The sequence below is a fragment of the Nicotiana attenuata genome, unplaced genomic scaffold (genome assembly GCF_001879085.1).
Source record: "Nicotiana attenuata strain UT unplaced genomic scaffold, NIATTr2, whole genome shotgun sequence".
Classification (NCBI taxonomy): Eukaryota; Viridiplantae; Streptophyta; class Magnoliopsida; order Solanales; family Solanaceae; genus Nicotiana; species Nicotiana attenuata.
The window spans coordinates 1-19,220 of record NW_017671380.1 but is presented as its reverse complement, the minus strand read 5'-3'; the positions used below and the strand labels follow the sequence as shown (position 1 = coordinate 19,220).

Here is a 19,220-nt window from a genome sequence, read left to right as displayed (position 1 = left end):
AGGTCTGCGTACATACTAGCCTCCCTAGAGCCCACGGTATGGGATAATACTGGGTATCTTGAATTAAAGCCCCTCTGCTCCTTCAAAAAGTTTCATTTTATTTCCTTCTTCTCCATATTAACAATATTCCAAGTCTTAATTTTGCATCCATTATTTTCACAATCTGATTCTTGACTGATGGCTTATACTTCTGTAATTTCTCTTCTTCAGACTGTTGAGCAACTTCAGCAGAGAAATCCAAAACTCATTCAAGGTCAAACTGTTGAAATGCTCTATTCTCTTCATACTACTGCTGAATATTTTAAAAATATTCTTGAAAAAGTTAGCAAGAGTAGGTTTAATCTTGAAAATATCAAATCTTTAGAGGAAAAAATAAGAGTTGCTGTTAATGATACAGAAGATGTTGTTGAGCTGAAAATTTGTCAAATCTTTGAAGGCTTAAGCTGGACAGGTGGAAAAGCACGTAAAAGTTTACTGCACAAGGATTTGTCACCAGTTGTTGAAAAAATGGATATAACAAAGAAAGAAGTAATGGATCTTTTTTCTGATTTTAGCACAAGTACTTATGATGCTGGTGATGAAATTCTTGAATCTGGGGATTCATTGGTCGACAACAACAACAACAATAACAAACCCAGTGTAATCCCACAAAGTAGGATTTCGGGGGTAAAGTGTACGCAGACCTTACTCCTACCTTGTGAAGGTAAAGAGGCTGTTTCCGATCGACCCCCGGCTCAAGATGTGGATCCATTGGTTGACAGTTCCTCTAGAAGTAATCCAATGATAAATTCGGAAGATGTTATCGCGCAGGGTCTTGATGATGACTTGGAGATCATAGTTAAAAGATTGACAGGACCAGAGTCGGATTTGGATATTGTCACAATATCTGGTATGGGTGGTATTGGCAAAACAACACTCGCTAAAAAAGCTCATGATCATCTCCCAATCAGGTATCATTTTGACATTCGTGTTTGGGTTACAAGATCTCAAGAATTTCGAAGTAGAAATGTGTTGTTAGATGCTTTACAATGCATTTCAAAGCAGACAAATATTGTCAAAAGAGAAGATTATGATAAGGAGGATGACAGTTATGATAAGGAGGATGACAGTGAGTTAGCCGATCTGGTGCAGAAAATTCTAAAGGGACGAAGATACCTTGTTGTTGTTGATGATATTTGGTGTACGGATGTTTGGGATAGTATAAGAGGAATATTTCCGGATTGCAATAATAGGAGTCGGATCTTATTGACTACTAGGGAAACAGAGGTAGCAGTATATGCAAATCCTAGCAGCCCTCATGAGATGAATCTCCTGAATTTAGATAATAGCTGGAAGTTACTTCGTGATAAGGTGTTTGGACCAGAACATGTTCGTCCTCTTGAGTTGGAAGCGATTGGAAAGCAAATAGCGGAGAAATGCCAAGGACTACCCTTAACAATTTCAGTGATTGCGGGACATCTCTCTAAAATAGCCAGGACATTAGAGAGTTGGACGGATGTCGCCCAAACCTTAAGTGAAATCATTGCTAGTCATTCAGATAAATGCTTAGGAGTGCTCGGTTTGAGTTACCACCACTTGCCTAATCACCTCAAACCTTGCTTTCTTTCTATGGGTAGTTTTCCCGAGGATTTCCATGTCGAGACTTGTCAATTAATCCAATTATGGATCGCGGAAGGTTTCATAAGGACGTCTGGAAGTGGTAAAAGCTTGGAGAAAGTGGCAGAAGATTATTTGGAGGATCTTATCAGCAGGAACTTGATAATGGCTAGAAAAAGGAGATTCAATGGCGAGATAAAAGCATGTGGAATACATGATTTACTGCATGAATTCTGTTTGATAGAAGCTGAAATGACAAAGTTTATGCATGTTGCGAGAACTGACCCTATTCGTGTAACACAAAAACATAATGTTCGTCGCTTTAGTTTTCAAACCCCATCTTATTCAGTTTACAACTATTCCAAAGTATTACCCCATGTTTCCAGATCTATCTATTTATTCTCTGGATTAACAGGACTTGAAGTTTTCTCCCGTTTCAACCTTTTGAGGGTATTGCACATCTTCCATGAAGATGAAAGGTTCGATTCATTTCCACTTGCGATTACAAAGTTATTTCATTTGAGATATCTTGCAGTTGGATTTTATGGTAGTGTTCCAACATCAATCTCAGAGCTTCAGAATTTGCAAACTCTAATTACTCATGGGAAAAACTATAGAAATATCACTTTACCAGGGAAGATATGGACGATGACGAACTTGAGGCTTATGCATCTGGGGAGTAACAGTTATTTCCCCAGGCCTAGAAGAAAAGGTATTCCAAATAAGCATAATGTCATAGAGATGCCAAATTTAGAGGAACTATTTGGTCTTTGTTCTACAAGTTGTTCAAATGAAGTCTTTTCTGGCATTCCAAATCTGAAGAAATTAATCATCTATTATGCTTCATTTAGAACAAACAATATGGCCAAACGCTTCATTGATATGTCATGTTTGACAAAACTCGAAGCATTGAAATGTTTGAGGGGAGATTATTCGCCTTACTCAATCAAGAGTTTTCGTTTCCCAGCATCGCTTAAGAGGTTGACTTTAACCGGGTGGTTTGAATTTCCTTGGGAAGACATATCAACTCTTGTCATGTTGCCGTATCTTGAAGAGCTCAAACTTAAACGTTGGGTAGTCGGAGATGAAGTATGGAGATTGAGTAACGAAGAAAAGTTCGAAAACCTGAATTTTTTGTTGTTTTGCCAGTTAGATTTTCGGCGTTGGGAAGCTAGCAGTGATAGCTTCCCTAATCTAAAACGCCTTGTTCTGAACCATTGCCCCCACCTAGAAGAAATTCCAACAGATTTTGGGGAAATTTGTACGTTGGAGTCGATTGAATTGCATAATTGCAGCACATCTGCTGAGGATTCTGCAAGAAATATTGAACAAGAACAAGAGGACATGGGAAATAATTGCCTTAAGGTCTACATCCATAGAACTCAACCTAAGTTTTAGATCTCCAAAAAACATCGGAAACAGTCTCTCTGCCCTTCCAGGGTAGGGGTAAGGCTGCGTACATACTACCCTCTCCAGACCCCACTTGTGGGATTGTACTGGGTTGTTGTTGTTGTTGATTGAGTTGATTTTGTATCTCTTCAACTAGCTGTTTCTCAATCATATTCCCTATCTTGGAAGTAGTATTTGTGATTAAAATTGTCCTCTTTGTGCTCTAGTTGTATAATTCATACTATATTATATTGTGATATTATGCACCCTGGATAAATACTGATCTTGGATCTTGAATACTGATCTTTCTACTTACGTTGAACAACATTCAAACAATAATAGTCTTGTACCTATAACTGGTTATGCCCTTGCCAGGAAGTTGTGGGGGTCGAGTATTAGGGTTGTAGGTTATGAGGTAGTTGAGTCTTTCCCTATCCAATAAAAGCCACAACATTTAATTGTTATGACATAGCTATTATAAACAAGATTACTAAGTAAGATAAATTCCCTAGCTTGTATTCTTCCATCTCCATAATTAAAGTCTTTTCAATCTCCACTTGCAAAAAGACCTATTAGGACTAGGGGTGTTCATTAAAACCCGAAAAACCGAACCAAACCGAAAACCAAACCAAACCGACCAAAAAAAACCGATACTTTTTGGTTTGGTTTGGTTTTGAATTTCAAAAACCGATCAAATTTGGTTTGGTTTTGGCTTTAATCAGAAAAAAACCGAACCAAACCGGCTATAGGAGTAGCTATTTCAAATTTATTATTACACTTATATATATGTATATTGTTATACAAAGTTTTAAAAAATTTATGGTAAATGTTAATAGTTTGCACTTTTAATATAGTTCTTTACCTTTACATTCTAGTTTGATTGGTAGTTTTCTTTTGTTTAGTGTAAGAATCCATTTCGTGTTAAAAATAACATATTTTTAATTGAGTCCTTAAATTATTCATCACTATTTGATTCAATTATCATCAATATATCTTGGTAAATAATAGATTTCTCAAAGGGCAATTGATCTGATAGGATTATATTGAAAATGCGGTCGCCGGAATATGTGTTTGGTAGTGTATGTCTTATATTTAAGAAAAAACCAACAAATAACCGAAAAAACAGAAAAACCGACATAGACCGAATCGAGAAAAACCGACTTAATTGGTTTCGTTTGGTTCTAATATTTGAATAACCGACTTACTTGGTTTGGTTTCTTTTTAGGAAAAAACCGATCCAAACCGAACCATGAACACCCCTATAGGACCACTATACTAGCAACTAGAGTTTGATAAATTGACATCTCTATAATATCTATAAAATTTTTACCTTTAAATATTTTTCGATAGGAAAATTCGGTTAAAGAAAGTACTAAGGAATACGTCAGATCCACCAATTGTAGAAAAAAACCTTAGGAAAGACGTTGCTCGGACTCATTATTATGAAGTACGAGCACAACTGAGGCAACTGTCAGAAATTTATGTGAACTTATAAGTTTAAGAAAAATTAAAAGAAGATTTTTAAATAATTATTTAATTGGACAAATAGTTTAAGATATAGACCTTATATGCCAAACTTTTAAAACAAAGGGGGTATCCAGGGGGTTATATATAGACCTTATCGTAAAGTTCAGGGGGGTATTTGGCTCCGTTTAAAACAAAGGGGGTATCCGGACCAATAGTGTAACGGCAAGGTTGAATATGGGCCAAACTTTTAACGAGAATTATATATAGGCCTTATCGTAAATCCAGGGGGTATCCGGACCAACTCTAAACTTTTAACGAGGGTTAATTTTTTATGATACGCATAGATAACTAACTATTACTTTAATAAATATTAGACAAGTTTTCAATACTTATGTTTTTATAGCATCTTATTTTTTAATGATCATCTGAACTCTACATATGAGCTCTTTTTATTCTTTCGTCATCAAAAAGAAATGGTGTGTCTTAGAATACGCTGATGAATGTGCCTAATTATCCTTGCTGTTCAATTTGATACTGCCTTCAAAATATTAATTGCAAATTTTTTCATTTAAAAGCATCTAAACTATTTAAATTATTTAATTTCCGAAAGTACTAACTAACTCATCCACATTCATGCCACAAAGCTCATCATGAACGATTTTAGCATGTTTTGCTAAGGAAGAGTCCTTTCTCAGAACTCAAACATGAATAAGTGAAAATAAATTTAGTTGCCCAAATATAATTGAACTTTTCTATAATAGTCATCCTTTATAATAATATTTTACTATAACAGTCAAGTTTTTCTTGAAATCGATTTTTCATGTTATGTTATGTTATATATTCTTTATAACAACATTTAGCTATAGCAGCCAGAAATATCTAGACAAACAACACTGTTATATAGAAATTTGTGTTATAAATAGAGTTCTATTTATAGTGAATGTCTATATTTAGAGAGATTCTAGGGTTTATTACTTGGTCGCTAAATCACCATCTCCCTATAAATAGAGGGTTCTATTCCATTGTAATTCATCCCAAATCGATAAGAATTCTCTCCCTCTACTTTTCTCTGCAATACTCCTCTTCTTCTTTTATTGTTTTATAACACGTTATCAGCACGAGACTCTAACCAATTGAGTAGAAGCTTTGAGATTGAGCATAATGATTGTCAATTATTTCATGAACTTCCTTCATGATTAAATTCTAGATTTAAGGTAAGTATTTTACCGTATTTTTCTCTTTTATTCTATACTTTGATTTTAAATACAAGCAAAGACAACAAAGCTTGACTATAACTCTAATGGAGTTTGTAAGAAATTATAACCACCTGAAGCGGTAAAATTTCTATGCCCTGCCTTGATCAAATTCATGTATGATTGTGGGCAAAAAAGTAGAAACCCATCCCATTGAATTTGCTTCATTCTCATTCCCTTAAGAGAATGTGGTAGCAATATGTAATAAGTCTGAAAGAAGACAAAAATTATTACTATGAATGTATCAATGGATATGGACGTGGCAATAGACGAAATTATAATCGTCATCATTTGTGGTAATGAGAACAATAAGGATTCTCAAAATAATCCTTCACTCTGTGAAAATAATATTTGTCATCGATTTGACATGATATTTTATAAAGCACATATAGATGATTATGGTCCATTCATGATGTGAATGCGAAAATATTTGATTTATGAATACATATTCATTCTTGGAAGAATATGAATGTGCTAGTGGTAGTGAATATACCACACTCACCTCTAAAAGAAGGTTTAAGAAGATATAAGAAAACAATGTCATTATTATGGCATGAATGGTCATTGATCATGTACCTATTGTACGCCAAAATATTTTGGTAATGTGATTATTAAAGAATAACAGTAATGCAAGAAACGATCTTGCATATAATTTTGACCATGACTATAATGGTATAACTTTCTCTTTAAAAGAGTTATTCACCATATGATGTTGATGAATATGTGGTAGTACAAAATTAATTGAGAGCTCTGGAAGAGCCAATTATTATTATTTTGGAGGAATAAAATGGATTATCAATAAGGTATTGTGTTGTAGTAAGTCTCAAAGAAACTTATTCAGTTTTCAAAGTATACGCGAAAGCGGTTGATTATATTGAGACTATAAATAAAGGAAAGATTTAATATCTTCTATTACTATAACTTGTAGCGGGATAATATGTATGTGAAAAGCTACCCGCTTTAGTCTCCAATTTGTACTACATAAACAAAAGAATACCACATTGAAGTGGATATTTATTGATATAAAAACCCATATCATAATAAACTTGGAGTTTATTCATAATTGCACACATCATGGTGTAAACCTGAAGTTTATCAATATTGATAATTTATCCAGCTGGCATAATTGGTTTAGCCATGTTAATTCAAGTATGATGTGAAAAAATAAAAGAGAATTCACATGGGTAAATATTAAAGAACTAGAAAGTTCTTTACGAATTCTCTTACATTGCTTGTTCTCATTAATTAATAGACCAATTAAAATTGGGATTGGATCCCATGAATGCTGGAAATATCAAAGGTGAATATGGGCCCATTCACCTGCCATGTATACCACATAAGATGCATCTATGAGATGGTTACATGTGCGATTATTATTAACCCGCAACATGGTGTTTGCGAGGTAACTTGCTCAATAATTTAATTTAGAGCATATTCCAGATTTTCTATTTAAGAAGTTCATCTTGATAAGTTGGTCTACATCACAGCTGGTTTAGCAAAATGATTTATTGAGTGCCTCCACTTAATAGCTAAACAATTGCTTATGAGAACAAAGTTTTGTATATCAGTTTGATATACATTATATACGAAAGTATATTATTTTCTCCCCTCACAAGTGGTTCATGGTCAGGACCAAATAATTCCATCTTATTATTATTGATGTGCGGTGTATATTTTGATTAACACCATAACGCACAAAGATGAGTTCTCAAAGTTGAGTAAACAAGTTAGTTTTTTCTAACATGAGGGGGAGACAAGATACAACAGTTGAGAAAAAGATACATGGAATGAATTATCATTTATTCATCTAGATCCCTGAATAAAATAATATGAACTTGAAGTTCATAAAAGGATAATTCATGTGCAATTTATTGCAAAGCATGCCAGACGCATTTGCTGACCCAAAGAAAGTAACTATATTCTCACTGCAAATGCTCCTATTATAATAAGTCCTAGAAGGACAAAGTCTATGGTACGCTTAAAGCGTATAGACATATCGGTTTCAAATAAACTTCTTGATAAAGAAGGTGAGCAAATGATCAAAATGATCATAATAAAGGAGGCAAGTGATCTAGAAGATCACATGACATAACACTTCATAAAATCTCATGAAAGACTCAGGTACCTGAACATATGAATGAAGAGATCTCTATGTTATGTCTTTATGAAAAATAAGGAGGTTGGAACCGATATAAAATGTTTGTCGATGACATCTATAATAGCGCTAAATATATATGAGGATCTTAAGTCAAGAGAAACAATTCAAGTAGAATTGATTTCATATGAAAGACATGTTGTTTTGGACCTACAGTTCAAACACTTGAAAGTATAAAGTCAATGATATGTGCAATCAGTTTTGGATATCTTATTTGTCTAGCATGACATGAAAACTTGATATGCATCTAACTAAAGTCTATTATATGGCTTATTTGACTATACTTGTATGACAATCCCCAAATGATTTAAATTGCTTGAAGCATATACAATTCTTGATCTTGAAGTACCACTTCCTAAGTGCAATTTATGCACATATATATCTTGCTATAACTATAAGCATGATAATGTGATAGCGAGAATTTTCAAAGGTGTTCATCGGAGTTAATATCGGTGATTTATTCACCAAATCTCTACCGATGTTAACCTTCAAGAAGCTAGTGTACAAGATTGGAATGCGAAGGCTCAAAGATGTAAATTGATGCTCTCATCAGGGGGAGTTAATACGCGTTGTACTCTTTTTTTCCTTACAAGGTTTTGTCCCACTGGGTTTTCCTTGCAAGGTTTTTAACGAGGCAACCAAAAGGCGTATTATTAGATATGTGTATTCTTTTTCCTTTTCTAGAATTTTTTTCTCATTGGGTTTTATTTTAGTTAAGGTTTTCACGAGGCACATTATCTGTTGAATAGACATTCAAGGGGGAGTGTTATAAATAGAGTTCTATTTATGGTGAATGTCTATATTTAGAGAGATTCTAGGGTTTATTACTTGGTGGCTAAGTCACCATCTCCCTATAAATAGAGGGTTCTATTACATTATAATTCATCCCAAATCAATAAGAATTCTCTCCCTCTACTTTTCTCTACAATACTCTTCTTCTTTTATTGTTTTATAAAAGATTGTAATATATTCGTTCTTCTTTGAGATAGAGACAATACGATTAAAATGGAAAGCCAACACACATTGAATTAGGGCACGGCGTTTGGACCATCAGGCAACTTGCAATAGGGACCCTCACCATATTGGAAAAAATAACCTTCATAAATAATGTGATAATTAAAACTATATATACTGACCTCATATTGTGGTTTTGCTCTTTAATTGTTTCCGATAGCCGAGAGTCTATAAAAAGTAGATCCACTTGTAAAATTACACTGAATTTGGTAAAAATAGCACGAGCTAGCCAGTTCTTAAATTGATAATAATTGAAAAATAGCCCGTGTTTGCAAAGTCATTGAAAAATAGCTACTATTTGCCGCAGCACGAAAATTTCCAGCATAATATATTGGAGATTGGTGCACCTGTGTATGAACTTCCAGCATATTATACTGGAATTCCAGCATAATATACTGGAGATTGGAGTACCTGTGTATGAACTTCCAGCATATTATGATGGACCAGTATATTATACTGGAACTCCAATATATTATGCTGGAATATTTTCCGAATTTTGAACAGTGTTTTCACTCAGAATTGTCTTTACATAAAAAGTGGCTAAATTTCGATTACTTTTGAAATTGTGGCTATTTTTCAATTACCACTTATAAATCTGGCTATTTTTGAATTTCTCCGCTGAATTTGTTGTTGATGTTGTTTGTTAATTGTCTCATATTTTGTAGTGTAATAAATATACCTCAATCCCCAATAAAAAAGGTCCTCTGAATTTAAAGATGTCACAATTTCAACTAATTTGATGTGTAAGTCAATAAAAGAACCTAACGCAAAGAAAAAAACTTTATACTAAGATTATCCAATAAAAAGAATGAGATGATTAAAACACCTAATTTAATCCATCAATAGTCAATTCCAATTTCCAATCACGTCATGGAAAATAATCAAACATTTTCTACTTACCATCCTATAGAAATTGTTGCACAAATTTACTTAAAAAATTGGAGAAAAAATAATTAAAAAAATAAAGACACATAATAGGTCCCCTAGCACCAAACCACTCCCCTAACAAACAATTTTTTGCACAAATAAATGTCCGGTTTTCGTTGTCTTGTCTTCTTTTTTTCCTATTTTGTTTTTAAGGTGTAATACCAGAAGGTGAAGTTCTTGATACCTGAGGAGGTGTTTGGCTATCGGAACCTTTCGATGGATCATCGGAAGATTGTCGGAGACCATAGTCAGTGTCACCTCTATTCATTTCGTCAATCATCCTTACAACTTCTGGCATGGCGGGTCGCTGGTCTGGTACGATTGAAACACATGCCATTCCGATCTGAAGTAGTTGTACCATCTCTTCTTCTACATTATGGTACCTCATTAGCTCGACATCAAACACCTCGGCTGTCCATTCTTCCCTAACGACGCTTTGGACCCATCTCGGCAAATCAATGCCTTCTTCACCTAGTGAAGCTTGATTTGGTGATTTCCCCGTTAAGAGCTCTAATATCAACACTCCGAAGCTATATACGTCGGATTTAAATGTGACCTTTCGGGTTTCCACAACCTCGGGTGCACGGTAGCCAGCAACACGATGATTGAGTGGTGTCGAGTTGGAGAATAGTGGGTTCAATCCATAGTCTGAGACACAAGCATCTTGGTTGTCTTGTCGGAGAAGAACGTTGGAAGCCTTTATGTTTCCATGAGCAATGTTTCCTGAAACATGGAGGTACGCGAGGCCCCGTGCTGCACTTGACACTATTCTCATTCGACTATCCCAGTCTAATGGTGTTCGGCCTGATCCTCTGCTACCTGCAAGTATTTACCAAATTAAATATTTCAGTTCCGGGAAGGGAAAAAAAAAAGAATGCACGACAATGATAACCAATATAAATCATAAAACTTCATGAATTGAAAGACAATAGAGTGAAGTTTTACATTAGCAACAACAACAAACCCAGTGTAATCCACAAGTGCACAAGTGGGGTCTCGGTAAGGTAATGTGTACGCAGACCTTACCCCTACCTTGTGAAGATAAAGAAGTTTTACTTCGCAAACGAAAAAGAAAAGAATAACTGTCTAAACAGCGATTGCGGTACCTAAAAGTCTTGAAAAAACGTGATCTTAAGAATATCTAAAAATGGTCAGAGGTTATCACACCCTATTTTACGGATGATCTCATCCTTATGGCTAAAGCGGATATGAAAAACTGTGAAACTATCCTATAGACTGTTGACATTTTTAGCCAATTATCGGGGCAAATAATCAATATAGCCAAGTCTAAGATGATCCTGTCTAATAACACACCTATTCGTGCTAAGGAGGAAATTTCTAATTATCTTGGTATCGTGTCCTCATATAACTTTGGGTTATAAAAACAAAACCTAAAAAAGCAGATTATCAATTTAAATCAGGATACTGCTCTCAACAAGTTAAAATACTTGGCTTTTATGTCAAGATAGACTCCCTACAAATCATCTCTTATACGAATGAACTATACTAACCTCTAATGTGTGCTATATGTTATAAAGAAAAGGAAGATACTGCACACATTTACTTTCGTTGTGAAATAGCAACTAAATTTTGCAATTCTATTCTTAACTATTCTGACTTGCAGCATCTGGCAGACAGAACTTCTATTGGGGACGTTAAAATTTGGATCAAAGATAGGTGTGTAACTTAAACTAGCAGTACACAATCCTATATACCATGGCATAGACACACTCCCATCTTCTTTTGGGGCAAGAAATAGCAAGGTATTCAGAAACAAAATGGAACCAGTTAACCTTAAAAATTTACATGCAAAAGCAGCTGAATTTTTCTACTTAAATGACTGCAATCATCCAAAAGGTAACAACAGAGCTGTAAGGAAAATTAAATGGAATCCCCCAACCGCACTAAACTATATGCTGAAATCTCGCAGTTCCTTTAAGATAAACTCTAGTACAGGTGGGATTAAGTTGCGGACTACTTAGCTAAAATGCAATTTAATCAAGCTACCGAAGAACTTTTGCTGCTTAGAACCCCACCCCTGATGTACACAGTCTTCATAATTCTGATATATGTCATACGAAGGGCTCAGTTTCCTCTAGGAATACACCACTGGACATCACTTAGGTTCTATGTTTTTGGTAAAGCCATTATGCCATATCACTTAGGTTCTATGTTTTTGGTAAAGCCATTATGCCATACACAAATGGTTAACTATCTTTAATAAAATTATCATCTTTTGAAGCCAAAAAAAAAAAAAACACGGTCCTCATGTGTCTAAAGTGAAAATCGCGCATCCAAAATGATCATATTTTCAGTGAAAAGCTTATTTTATGGAAAATTGAATCTTTGTCATGGCTGTAACCTATCAAACCTCAAATATAGAGTGGTCAAGAACAAGTAGCAAGTTCCAAAAATCTAGCAAGGATTTTGCACCGCATTCACCTCCAAAAAGATAAGGTTAAAGACTTGGAAAACCATAAAATTCTAGTGCATAAAATTTTTAGAGCTAAATCTCCAAAAACAAAGTAACCAAATCAAGAAAACATAACCATTCAAGAAAAGAGCTAATTGAGGAATGAACGAGGAAGCGAATATAGAGAAGCATATATAAATACATACCATGAAGAAGAGCAGATAAACTTCCAGCAGGCATGTAATCAGAGACCAACAATTTCTCATCTTTTGAGTAGTAAAAAGCTCTGAGCGGGAGCACATTTTCATGCTTCATATTTCCCAAAACCTCCATTTGTTGTTCAAACTCCTTCCTCGTCGCCACCACATCTTTAAGCCTCTTCACTACCACTGTAGTACCAACCTCAAGAACCGCCTTGTAACTCGTTCCTACACTTCCTTTCCCTAATACCTCCGCAGATGCCCTCAACAAATCCTCCAAATCAAATGTACTATACATTCCACCATCGACGAACACTAGCTTCTTATTCCTTTCTCCTTCCATTACATCATATTCCTTCGACGACGATGTCCCTGCTTCTCCTCCAGCCACAGCTGTAGCAGTTGTTGCCACTGGCTTTGCCTTTGGTTCTTTTACTCTCTTCTTACTTTTTCTCAAACAAATATAAAGTATTAGCAACAATATGAGAAGCAAAACTACTGAACCGATTGATATTCCTACAATGGCTGCTGTAGAGAGCTTTTTCGATTTCTTAACTGATGGAATCAATACTGGTGATGGCGATGACGATGGTGATAGGAAAAATGGGGTACAAGGCAGCAATGGAACGCCACATAAATCAACATTACCAGTAAAAGATGAAGCTGGGAATTTCGACAAACTACTCGGAATTGACCCATTGAGATGATTATTTGCTACATTAAAATCAACAAGACCATTGTTAGACAAACTAATACTCGGAAGAGTACCATTAAAACCATTATTTTGCAAAAAAAGTCCAGTTAAACGGGTAAGATTGTTAATGGAAAACGGAATAGGTCCAGTAAAATTATTCGACGATATGTCGAGCCGAGTTAACCGAGTCAGCCGGGTCAAACTCGGTGGGAATTCACCGGAAAACCGGTTATCCTGAAGATAAAGACTACGTAAAAACTTGAGATTTGAAAACACATCAGAAGGAATTGAACCGGTGAGTCGGTTAGACCGGAGACTCAAAACTCGGAGTTGACTCAACCGGCCGAGTGTGTTGACTGGAATTTGACCTACTAGTCCAACACCAGGAAGCCGGAGAGAATATACAAACGATTGGGTCGGGTCGCATTCGACGCCGACCCAATTGCAAACTGAAGTTGAAGAATTCCATTGAAGACGATTTTCGTGTGGAGTTTGAGAGAGAAAAGCAAGGAGAGCTTGCTTTTCTTGAGTTGGCTCCGAGTTAACTCGAGAATAACTCAGTAGTGTAAATATTGCTAACAAAAAAACAGGGATTGAAAACTCAGCCATTGTAGGTGAATGAAGATAATGGGTTTTGTTAAAGTGGTGAAAAGTTTGGAGAAATTTTGGTGGTGGAAGAAGCCATGGAAGTAGCTGAAGTTTTTTAGAGAGAGAAAAGGACAGTCCTTAGCTAAAATTTAGAGAGAGAAAAAGCATAGTCCCTAAGGAAGTAGAAGAAGGACGATTTATTTTTGTACCACTATTGATTTTTACCCCAATAATTAAAGTATTGAAAAAAAAGTCTAAAATTTAAAAGTACTTGCAATAGAATTTTAAAGCATGCTAAAAAAAAATTATTTGGGAAAATTTTAAAGCAGAAATTGTTTGTTATAAATCATGACGGATTACCAATTTTTTTTAGCATTATGACTAAAATTTAGAGAGGAAAGAACACCCATAGAATAGGAAAAAGGGTGATTTGCACAAATATAATATTTGTGTATCATTATTAATTTTTCGATCCCAATAATAGATGTTTTGGATAAAAGTCTAAAATTTTAAAGCACTTTCGACAGAATTTTAAAGTCAAATAGCATGCGCTAGCAAATCTTCGGACGGGTAATTAAAAAATAGCCAGCATTTACAAAGTCATTGAAAAATAGCCACTATTTTACTGTAACATGGAAAGTTCTAGTATAATATACTGGAGATTGGAGCACCTGTGTATGAACTTCCAGCATATTATGTTGGAAATCCATCACACAGAAAGTTCCAGCATAATATACTGGAGATTGGAGCACATGTGTATGAACTTCCAACATATTATGTTGGAGCACCAGCACATTATGAAATTCCAGCATGTTATGCTGGAAATTCACATGTAAAAAATTCGAACTCCAGCATATTATGCTGGAATATTTTCCGAAGTTTGAACAGTGTTTTATTCAGATTTATCTTTTACATGAAAAATGGCAAAATTTTAATTATTTTTAAAATTGTGGCTATTTTTTAATTACCATTTGTAAATTTAACTATTTTTTAATTTCTCCTAATTTAAAAAAGTTTTTTTTAATATAAATCATGAGGAAGGAATTTTTTTAGTACTATAACTAAAATATAGAGAGAGAGAAAAACACAATCCTTGGGAGAAAGAAGAATGTATGTTTAGAGAGAGAAAAGCAAAGTCCTAAGGAGATGGAAGTGGAAGAATGTTATAATTAAAGGGACAGTTCACGAGAAAAAAGAGAGAGAAAAATAAGGGTAGAAAAAGGAAAAGAATTTTTTACTTTTGTTAGTTCTGTCGGCAAATTTTTCTTTGTTACAAGGAATTATTATCTTTCGATATATTCCATGGACTCAATTCTTTCTCTTCCTCAACTTTTGCTACAGTCCACAAACCACCACCAGCTAGTTGTGCATAGTATGAAGTTGAGATTTTATTCGTTTTAAGTTATTAAATTGAGTTAATTTTATCCATGGTTATTGAACTTTTGTGTTTGTTAATCAAAAGTCATTTTTTTTTTGTTACGTAAAAATTATTCAATTTTGTGTTCATTAAACAAAAGTCATTTTTCTTTTTTTTGTTACACAAAAATCATTTTACTTTGCTTTAGTTATCACAAAAGTCACATTTTTAGTTGAAAAGTCTATTATGCCCTTGATATTATAAACCTTCATATTTATGTAATACCTTCTATATTATATACTATATAATATATTTTTAACTATGTATTTTATTTATTATTTTTGTAATATATTCGTATATTTAATTTTTTTAACGTTAATTTTTAGCGTTATTAAATTTGTCAGTAACTTTAATATATATTAATAGAGAAATAAATCGGCAAGTACATTTCCGTGAGAAAATTCGCAGGTAAAAAAACAAAGAAAATGAGGACAAAATCATATGTTAATCTGAAGGAAAATCCCTAGGTACTACATGCGAATTTAGCTGGGGATATTTTCTTGGGGATTTACCAGGGCAATTGACTATTTGGGAAATTACACTACTAGAAATTCGGGAAAAACTGTCCAAAAAAATCGACCAAAGTTGTTCCGTAATGGCCAATAACCGTCCAAAACGCGACCATTAACGTGCGTTCGGTATTTTGAAGGTCGGAAGGGCATACCAACCAACTTTGGTCGGTCAATTGAATTAAAAAAAAAAAAGAATTATTGAAAAAAAGTTATTTTATAACGCTACTAATATATCTTGTAAATTAAAGTTAAGAAAAAATTAAATATACGAATATATTATAAAAATAATAATAAAATAATATTAAGTTATTTTATTTATAAATAAAATACATAGTTAAAAATATATTATATAGTATATAATATAGAAGGTATCACATAAATATGAAGGTTTATATAATATCAAGGGCATAATAGACTTTTCAAGTAAAAAATATGACTTTTGTGATAGCTAGAGCAAAGTAAAATAATTTTTGTGTAATAAAAAAAAAAGTGACTTTTGTGTAATGAAACAAGTTGAATGATTTTTACATAACAAAAAAAAAGAAAAATAATTTTTTGATAATAGATACAAAAGTTCAATGACCATGGATAAAATTATCTCATTATGTTTTATACAGGTTGCCATCTCTTGTTTAGAAGACAGAAAAGTGCTACTTTAATGTATATATCTTGGCAAATTTAACTAGATCAATTTATTTAACGTTACGACTTACGACTTTTCCTTTTCATATATATTTTCGTTTTAATATTTTTTATTTGTTTTGCAAATTTAAAATTTAAACAGTAATTACCAAAAGCTGTAGGGAGAACATATGGCAAACTATCAGGTAATATCTGCTTTGGCAACAGACAAAGGCAGCTATATATATATATATATATATATATATATATATATACTAAATTTATGTCTATTATCTCCGAGTANTATCAAGGGCATAATAGACTTTTGAAGTAAAAATGTGATTTTTGTGATAACTAGAGCAAAGTAAAATGATTTTTGTGTAACAAAAGAAAGAAAAGTGGCATTTGTGTAATGAACATAAGTTGAATGATTTTTATGTAACAAAAAAAAAAAGTGACTTTGGGATAACAAACACAAAAGTTCAATGACCATGGATAAAATTATCTCTTATTAAATTTAAATAAATAATATATATGTTTAACAAACTTTAAGATAAATATAAAGTCTGGATAAAAATTATTGTGTTCAGCTCCTATAATTGAAGTGTTAGCTTCGCCTCTGATCGTGTGCTAGTTTAAATTCTTTTTTTCATAAATCAAGCTCCTAAAACTTTTTTTTTAAAGAGTGACCGTGAAACTTGAACTGACGATCTATATATTATTGACTGTATAATAATCTTATTCAATAAAAATACTCTTTTATTTGTAAATTATATATTTAATAGTTCTCTGTCCGTTTCACTTCATATGTCGAAAAATTCTTTAGTTCATTTCAAAAAGAATAATACTTTTCTTATTTTAGTAACAATTTAACTTTAAAAAGAAAAAAAATTCACTTTGTATGACATATTTAACCAAATATGGGAACTATCAAAATTTAGACAAAAGAACAAAATAGAAATCATAAAAGGAAAGAAAATTCTCTAATTATAATCAACTTCTAAACTTATATAATTTTGTTAAAAATGTAGCTCAAAGTAACAGATAAAACAAGAAAATAAGAAATAGAATAAAAGATGAAGAGATAACTTTCTTATTTCATCAAGTGTGCAAGTGTTTTTCAAGTATTTTGTAAGTGTGTGCAATATCACTTCTCATCCTCTATTTATAGTACTACATGGAGGTATACAAAAGAATGTCATAAATATGACATCAAACATTTGAGATCATGGAGGAAGATCATAGGGAGGTTACGGAGGTCTGAGAGTTACAACTATAACTCCATAAATATTGGAGTAGTGGGAGTTATGGAGATAATGGAAAAGACTAGTGGGTTGTCACGACCCGGATTTCCTACCCTCGGGAGTCGTGATGGCGCCTACTCGTAGAAGCTAGGCAAGCCACGGTCTTAGAAATCATTAACTCTTTTTGTTTTTAATTCCCTTTTAACCAATTAAATTTACCGGAAATACACAAATAAATTACAACGAAATATGAAATTTAGCGGAAGTCTTAAATAAAATATAAAACCAAAATATCCTGAAGACTAACACATGCCTCTAACCAGAATCTGGTGTCACAACATCCACGGACTGTCTAGGATTACAACAAATAAGTGTTTGAAAGAAAAGAACATAGTCTGTCTCGAGTACAAATGACAACAAAACATAAAAACTAAAAGAAGAGACGCCGGGCCTGCGAACGCTAGCAGGGCTACCTCGGAGTCTTGGACTGAAGAATAACTCCCAATCTACTGTTGATGACCAAATGCCACTCCAGGACCTGGATCTGTGCAAAAGAGCACAGAGTGTAGTATCAGCACAACCAACCCCATGTGCTGGTAAGTGCCTAGCCTAACCCCGGCGAAGTAGTGACGAGGCTAGACCAGACTACTACATAAACCTGTGCAATTATATAATATACAGCGGAAACAAAGCAGAAATAAACAAGTAAGGATGGGAGGGGGAAACATGTTGTGGGGAGATAACAGTTCCGAATAAAGCATCACGTAAAGAAAGGAACAACATAACTACAATGTCAACAAGAAGCAGAAATCAAATAAGTACACGGCATCACCCTTCGTGCTTTTACTCTCGTCCTCACCAAGCAATAATATAATGAAAACGTGCACGGCATCACCCTTCGTGCTTTTACTCTCTTTCCTCACCAAAGCAATTAGAATAATAAAATGTGCACGGCATCACCCTTCGTGCTTTTACTCTCTTTCCTCACATATAATCAATAAAATCGGCACGGAATGGTACATCGTGCGGCACGACATCACCCTTCGTGCTTTACACTCTTTTCTCACAATAGCAAACAATGCACAACATCACCCTTCGTGCATAACACTCTTCCTCACCCAAACAACAATCACAAACAAGGCAAGGGAAATAAACAAGAACATATAGGAATCCCGGCAAGGGAGAAACAGTTAAATCCCGGCAAGGGAACAATAATTAAATAATTAAATTCCGGCAAGGGAACATTTCAATAACTCTTTCTCTATCTTTCAGTTTTACTTCATAACTCGCTTTACCACTTGAGCCAATGCTCCAAAGGGTTCAATCATCTCATATACTTTCACAATTCATAATATATCTCGAGCCAATGCTCCAAGATGTTCAAAGGTCTCAATTCCTTCCACAAACTTTTCACAACAACTAGAAATCATCACCAAAGCATGAAGAATACAATGAAATCAAGATATTCACAATATAAAGACTCACGGTCATGCTAGACACCAACGTATAGATACTCGTCACCATGCCTATACGTCGTACACGACTAATACCACATAGCAAATAGGACTCAACTCCTAATCCCTCAAGCTAAGGTTAGACCAAACACTTACCTCGATGCCTTGAACACAACTCAAGTCTCAATTATAGCTTTACCCCTCGATTCCACCGCTAATTCGCTCGTATCTAATCACAAATTACTAATTACATCAATAAACACTAAATGAATCAAC

At 34.0% G+C, this 19,220-nt stretch overlaps 2 protein-coding genes across 2 annotated transcripts; one reads left to right on the top strand and one right to left on the bottom strand.

The window, feature by feature from the left end:
• On the top strand, nucleotides 1–3,251 carry LOC109207935 (putative late blight resistance protein homolog R1B-17). Its single transcript, XM_019370932.1, has one exon. It carries the CDS (start codon nucleotides 178–180, stop codon nucleotides 2,992–2,994), a length of 2,817 nt encoding a protein of 938 aa, XP_019226477.1. The 5' UTR covers nucleotides 1–177; the 3' UTR covers nucleotides 2,995–3,251.
• Nucleotides 3,252–9,683: 6,432 nt separating this feature from the next.
• On the bottom strand, nucleotides 9,684–13,895 carry LOC109207934 (probable inactive receptor kinase At2g26730). Its single transcript, XM_019370930.1, has 2 exons — nucleotides 12,421–13,895; nucleotides 9,684–10,620 (listed from the first exon to the last, which is right to left on the bottom strand). Exons 1-2 carry the CDS (start codon nucleotides 13,715–13,717, stop codon nucleotides 9,950–9,952), a joined length of 1,968 nt encoding a protein of 655 aa, XP_019226475.1. The 5' UTR covers nucleotides 13,718–13,895; the 3' UTR covers nucleotides 9,684–9,949.
• Nucleotides 13,896–19,220: the final 5,325 nt, after the last annotated feature.